Raw genomic sequence first — 6767 nt, forward strand, 5'->3', positions numbered from 1 at the left:
TGTTAACCCTTCAGTCAACAGTGACCAGGACGCCCTTAGCCTGATGTAGTTGATGTCAGTTCTTTGTGGGTTTTCATTTAGGAATGAAGCAGTTCTGTCTCAGGATAAATTCTAGTACAAGCATTTATACTTTCATGGTGTCAGTCTTCTGAGGAATTACAAAGAGAAGTAGAAATGTCAGATACCGGCTGTTCCTGAAGGCGATGCTTCCTTCTTGATACCAGCTCCCGGCTGCATCTCACTCACCAAATAAAGAACAGTGATTAAGAAAGAGTCAGCAAGAGCAGAGGGGAAAGATTGCTTGAAACCAGGATGACTCAGATTTGTGTATAAGCCAGGGTAATGCAAGGCTGCACTAGACCCCACTGGTGTCACATGAATGCATCTTAATTTAAATGAAGATAATTTTGGGAGGGTGTTTGTTTCCCTCTTCCTCAGAGCAAGACTTTTCCTTCTATAACACAACTAAAGCAGAGAGATTATATTTCAAGTTTTTCCCAAAGCTGTCTTATTTGGGGTGTCTAATGACAAAAAGCAACATCAATCACAGCAACAGAACATTTATTATGAGTTGCTGTTAAATTGAACCCTGTTGTTTTCCTTGCTTTACATATGAAGAAGGTGAAGTACAGAAAGGCTCAGTGATGCATCTAGGCTCACACAGCTGGTGAGTATTGCCATCGGACATGTAGGGTCAAGCTCGAAGAAACTGCTCATTAATTCAGTGAACGACAAAACATTTCTTACTGTTAATTTTAAATATATAAGTATCCAAAGCAGATTTGTATGTATGAACACGGCACACATTGTAAAACCATAATGCTATATTCTCTCTCTCTCTCTCTCTCTCTCTCTCTCTCTCTCTCTCTCTTATACCTCCCTTTTTATCTCCCATTTTATCCTGGGGAAAAGATCTTTGGAGATAAGAATGACATTTCATTTTGCTAGGGAACTTTAACGGTTCCATTGGTGCACAACAAATATTTTTGACAAATATATGTTTGTCACCTAACTTGGATGACTTACAAATATTTTCTCTTGTACCTTTTAGTTTTATTTGGATATTTTTCAGCAACCAAATAGTCAAAAAAAAAAGTCTGTATCACTATTGCTCCAGTCAGGGAATGCCATGGTGAAGGACAGCTTTAGTTATTTAAAATCCTACTATATTTCAACTTGCGACTCTGATGAATATTTATGCTTTTAGCGGTCTGGATTTTTTTTTTTAAAGAAGGGAAAGAAGGAAAAACAAAAACAACCCCGTCCTCCGCCCTCCCAAGCCGTCTGTGTGCCTCAAGTCTCTGCCATTTGCTGCAGTCAATTTTCCTATTCCTTTTTGCTGGCGAGAAAGCATGTTTAACGGATCAAATCACACTGTCCGAAAAAGGACGTCTGCATCCCTCATGTTTAAGAGATGGGTTTCCTTCCCTTTCCTTCACATCAAAGAAGGCGCTCCAGGAGGAAATAAGCCATAATTAGGCTGGAGCGAGCAGACAGACCCTTCCCGGCCGGGCCCATCCCCGCCCCCTCACCCGGGAGCCGTCCTGGACGCGGGCGCGATGCCCGCCACCGCAGCAGCTGCAGCGCCCGCGCGTCCGAGGGCCTCCTGAATCTGGGCGGCGGCGGGGAGGGCGGGCGCGCGCGCTCGGGGGCGCGCTCATGCAGCGGTTTTCTTCTCCCAGCATCCAGAGGCCGCGGCGCGGGAGGGCGGGGAGTCGGCGGAAGGATACGGGCGCGGAGGGAGCCGCGTGGAAGGGCCCGCGGGAGGCGGGAGTGCTGCGGCATTGCGGTGCGGAGGCCGTTACTCCCGCTCCTCCACAGCTCCACAGGAAGGAGGGGCGGCTGCGGCGCGTAGGTCGAGCGCCCGGGCGTCGCTGAGGCAGCTGGAGGAGGCTGGCGCGGCGTGGGCGGCCGAACGGTTAGCCACACGCACCGCAGCCGCCGGCCTCCGGCAGAGGAAGGGCGCCGAGGCGGGCGAGCGCGCAAGGGCGGCGGAGGGATGCTGAGCGCCCCGAGCCGCGCCTGAAGCGAGCGGCGCCTGACGTGAGGGCTGCGGGTCGCTGGGCGCTGCCGGCCGCCCCATGCCCGGCGGCGGGTGGAGCGCGCAGAGCGCAGCGCCCAGGTCCGGCCCGGCCGCCCCGAGAGCTCTAGACCCCGCGGTGCTCGAGCCGCGCCGGGCTTAATTCCTCGGTGGCTTTCGCCGGCCGGCTGGGTCCGGGAGCTGGGCAGCCCGACGGGCTTTTTGTCTTGTGCCCCGGCACCTCTTGGCGGCGGCGTCCTCCAGATGCCGGTTTTCTGCCCCTCCTCGCCCGGGGCAGACGTTGGCAGCGCAGGCTGCGGCTCGCGGGGACCGTCCGGGGCTCTGCACTGGGTTTGGGAGCGTTTCCCCCGGGGCTTTTTGAGGAGGGAGGATTCCTCCCCCTCTTGGCTGGGATTTTCCTCCCTTGCCGAAATGGACTTTCATTGATTTCTTCTTATTTCTTCAGCGTTTAGCGACCGATTCCCTAAGCGTGTTTTTGTGGTAGTTCCTTTTTTTCTTTTTCCTCTTCCAAATACATAATCTGTTAAGATGGAGAACGAAATTTTTACTCCCCTTCTGGAGCAGTTCATGACCAGCCCCCTGGTCACTTGGGTAAGCAGGATGTCCTTTATTGTATATTTTGCTGTATTATTTGCGGCTGCAGAGGAGGTGGGCGTTCACGCCGTGATGATCTTTCTCTTCTAGGTTAAAACGTTTGGACCTCTGGCTGCAGGAAATGCGACCAACCTGGATGAGTATGTGGCTTTGGTGGATGGAGTGTTCTTGAACCAGGTCATGCTCCAAATGTAAGTGTTCTTTTCTAGGCAACTTGTTTTCTTAGGAAAAAAAAAATAACCTACGTTGAACTTAGATCTCACGTTTTAAGCCCTTAATTTGGTTCTTTGGTCAGGAGAAAAATCAGGTGGTTTAAGAATTGGATCCTGGAAGGAGTGCTAAGCTTTCGTGCCCCTCCCATTTATCACAACCCAATAATTATACCTGTTAAAATTGGGAAACTTTTCATCTTTAATTCTGCCAACCCTGTCTGTATTGTCATTGTCTTTAGTGCGGAAATTCAAACTACATTGTGTCACCTTTGATAATTTGGTAAAATGTCAGAGAAATCTAGCTTCTAGGAGAAAAAAGAGGCTTAACTGAAGTTATGTGTAGAGATATTTCTTATTAACCTTCATGTCTACGAATAAATGGCTCAAAATTTGAAACGGACTAAGTAATATTAGTATTTCACAAGAGAGAAATTCAGTCAACATTGTTGATTGGTCAGGAAGACTTTTATTGCAAGCAGTTTAAATTTCTAAGTCTGATTAGATGACTTATTGTGTTATTGATGAATGATTAGATTGCTTAATATTTGGGGACTCATTTAAAATGTATTTTAGAGGTATATGTAAATAAAGTGTTGACAGCTAGATTAATTAGGCAAGTCTTTGTCTTTTCATTTACAGTACTGAATTTCTGTTCAGTAGGAATGTGTTTCTGAGATAGGAATTGAATATTGAAAGCATACCAGTCAGTACCTAAGTAGGTGAAATAAATGGACTCCATTTTAACTTTTGATTCGAAGATATTCCTCTTTTATATATATGGGAAATTGATACATTATAAATAAATACTTGTTATTAGAGGGTTTGTATACTACTCTGCTCTGATAATTTTACATATATCACTTCTATATTTTACTGGAAATTTCCTGTTTAGATTTTTCTATTTTTAAGAGGTTAGAAGTCAAATACTTAAAAGATTGTTTCTGTGCTAACTTCTCTATGTGCTCAGGGATTTGTAGTTTCTGTGCTCAGAAATCTGTGTACTGTTTTTCATGTATGTGTTAACTCTACAGGAGATATTGTAGTATTATACTTTGTCCAAAAATGTTTTTGTGTGGGTACAGATAAATATGTCTGTAATCTAAATATGTGTATATGTTTTTTTCCTCAGGAAAAGAGTATAGATATTATTTCCAGGATCAATATATTTTTATCAGATACTCATGGAATCACTTTTTCTTTTTTCATTTTTCCTAAGAAAAATGGTAGAATACTAACCAGCTGTTTAGGAAGGGTAGCCATGATGGTAGATACTCAGGATTATTCCCTTATATCTATTTACTTGGTTATTTTTAGGCAGGAAAATTCGAATGTTGTGTGCTGAATCTTAAAAAATAGGTGTGTTTACAGAAATAGGAAAATATATTAATTTTTCATTTACTATTCCTTTTTTGAATGCATGCTTACTTGTTTTGAAGTTTACTTTTTTCCCAGTAGTTATCTGAAAAGCTAAAAACAGCACATTAACTTGTTTTCACTTTGTTTACACTTTTATTTAAAAATATCTATGTGTATTTTGAAAGTAGTGATGTTCCAGAATCATAGTTGTCAGACGTTGGGTGTTTTTTCCCCTCTGGTTGTCTTCGTTTTTTTTTTTTTTTTTTTTTTTCTTGGGAGGGAGGACTAGTTACTTTCCAAACCTCAAATCTACTTCTGTTTTCAGTTCCACCTCTCAGTTTCTTTAAAAAAGTTTTTTTTTGTTGTTGTTGTTTTTTTAGTGTCCTAATTCTGTTCTGAATGACCTACATAAACAAAAAGAAGATTAAGGCAAAAGAAATGTGTTTGCTTTCTTAAAAGATTACTTTGTTGGGGCTGGAGAGATGGCTCAGTGGTGAGGAACATTGACTGCTCTTGCAGAAGACCAGGGTTCAATTCCCAGCACGCACCCATTGGTAGCTCTGGTTCCAGGGGATCTGATGCCCTCTCTGGCCTTTGTGGGCATTGCACAACATGAGTGTACTTACACACATGCAGGTAAAACACTCATACACATAAAATAAAAAATAAAAAATTTTGAAAGAATAATTTCTTAAAATTGGGTCAGTAAAAATGTATTTTAATGAATTACTTAAGTGATAGAGCAACAAAATACATTATTTTTAAGAACAGTATTTTGCCAGTTTTGAAAATGTTAGAATTCCTATTTCACAGTTTACTCAGTTGACTATGACTGTGATTTAATGTACTCAAAGTGCCTGTTGAAACTCTGTATGATAGAAGACTAATTAACCAAAAGACAAGCCTTAATTTAGTTTCTAGATTACATTTGGCTCTAGAATTTGTGAGCAAGAGTGCTTTGCAAACAAAATTACACATTTTTGTGTTCCTTGCGCTTACAGTTTGTGGAGCTTCTTGAATCTGGAGCTTGTACTTTTATCAAATTTAGAAAACTTTCAGCCATTATTTCTTCAAATACATATGTCTATATTATATACATCTATTTATAATACATACATATATTTATTATGTAACATAGATATTATACTTATTCCTCTTTCCTCCTTTTAGAAGTCCAGTAACATGTGTATTAGGTTCTTTGATGTTATCTTAAGGGTAATTGATGTTCAATATTTTTTCCCTTTGATTTTTGGATAATCAGTTGTGATGGTTGTTAATCTTTTATTATGTTTACATTGCTCTTAATCCCATCCAGCATATATTTAATTTCAGATATTATAGTGTAATCTGAAAAGCTAGCCTTTTATAGTTCCCATGTTCAGAGTTTTCATGTTTGTCTTTTTAGATTCTTTGACCATATAGAATACAGTTGTAATCTACCATGTCTACTAATTTAGTCTTTCATTTCACTGAATTGGTTTTGAGTGGTTTTTCTCATGAATTACGCTGTCCTTTTGCATTCTGATAATTTTTATTTAATATCATATATTTGAAATTCTACCTTACTGTTGAATATTGGATATTTTGACTTATTTAATTTTATTTTATGTGTGTGAGTGTTTGCCTATGTGTAAGTATACCACATGTAAGTGGCCTGCAAAAGCCAGAAGAGGGCATCCAGTCTCCTGAAACTGAAGTTATAGATGGTTGTTAGCTGCCATGTGGGTGCTGGGAACTGAACCCAGGTCCTCTCTGCAAGAGCAGCTAGTGCTCCTAACTGCTGAACCATCTCTCCAGCCCTGATACTGGATATTTTTATATTCTATTAAATATAAAAATCTTGAGCTTTGTTCCGGGATGCATGTAAAGTACTCAGAAACAGCTTCATCTTTTCAGGATTTGCATTTGCATTTTGTTAGTTTATTAGACAGTACTACTTTGTTGCAAGACTGAGTCAAACTCTTCTCAGTACTTTGGTTGCTGGGAGCAGGACCTATTACCTGAGATGCTTTCTGGCAGTTCTCTCACTGGCCTCTTCTAGTTTCCTCACACTCTGATGTATTGACAAGTACTAGGTTGAAGAGCAAGGTAACACTTTCCAATCTTCCAGTCTTGTCTTTCTAGCTCTCTCCTAGAAGGCACTCTCCCTGTGTACTCTAGCTATGTTGCCTCCAGGCTCAGTTCCACCTACTCAGCTCTAGGTTTCTTCTTCCCTGTTCATGGGCTTGGAGACCTTCAAGACAGTAGTTGAGGCAGTTGTTAGTTGCCCATCTATTAGGAATCATGGCCTTTTTTTTCCTTTTGGTTTACTTGAGACAGGGTCTCACTATGTAGCCCTGACTAGCCTAGAATATGTTATGTAGACCAGGCTGGCTTGGAACTCAGAGAGATCCACCTGCTTCTGCCTCCTTAAGTGCCTCCCACACTTGGCTCAGGATCAAGGTTTCTATTGCCTGGTGTCCAGTGTGTTGAAAAATATTTCGTATGTTTTGGTCCCCCCCCCCCCCAATTGTTTCAGGCAGGAGGGTAAATTTGGTACTTCTTGGTAAGAAGTGGAAATCAGC

General features: G+C 41.8%; 1 protein-coding gene across 2 annotated transcripts in view; it reads left to right on the forward strand.

Moving 5' to 3' along the window:
* Window positions 1–2323: 2323 nt before the first annotated feature.
* Ccdc88a (coiled-coil domain containing 88A) overlaps window positions 2324–6767 on the forward strand; it is a 185010-nt gene continuing 180566 nt past the window's right edge. For both annotated transcript variants that reach the window (XM_008823003.3, XM_029558654.1), the window contains exons 1-2: window positions 2324–2632; window positions 2726–2826. In XM_008823003.3, the coding sequence (XP_008821225.1) occupies window positions 2570–2632; window positions 2726–2826 (164 nt within the window). In that variant the 5' untranslated portion in view covers window positions 2324–2569. The remainder of the gene's footprint in view (window positions 2633–2725; window positions 2827–6767) is intronic.

This window comes from Nannospalax galili, unplaced genomic scaffold, assembly GCF_000622305.1.
Source record: "Nannospalax galili isolate Female #2095 unplaced genomic scaffold, S.galili_v1.0 scaffold286, whole genome shotgun sequence".
NCBI lineage: Eukaryota > Metazoa > Chordata > Mammalia > Rodentia > Spalacidae > Nannospalax > Nannospalax galili.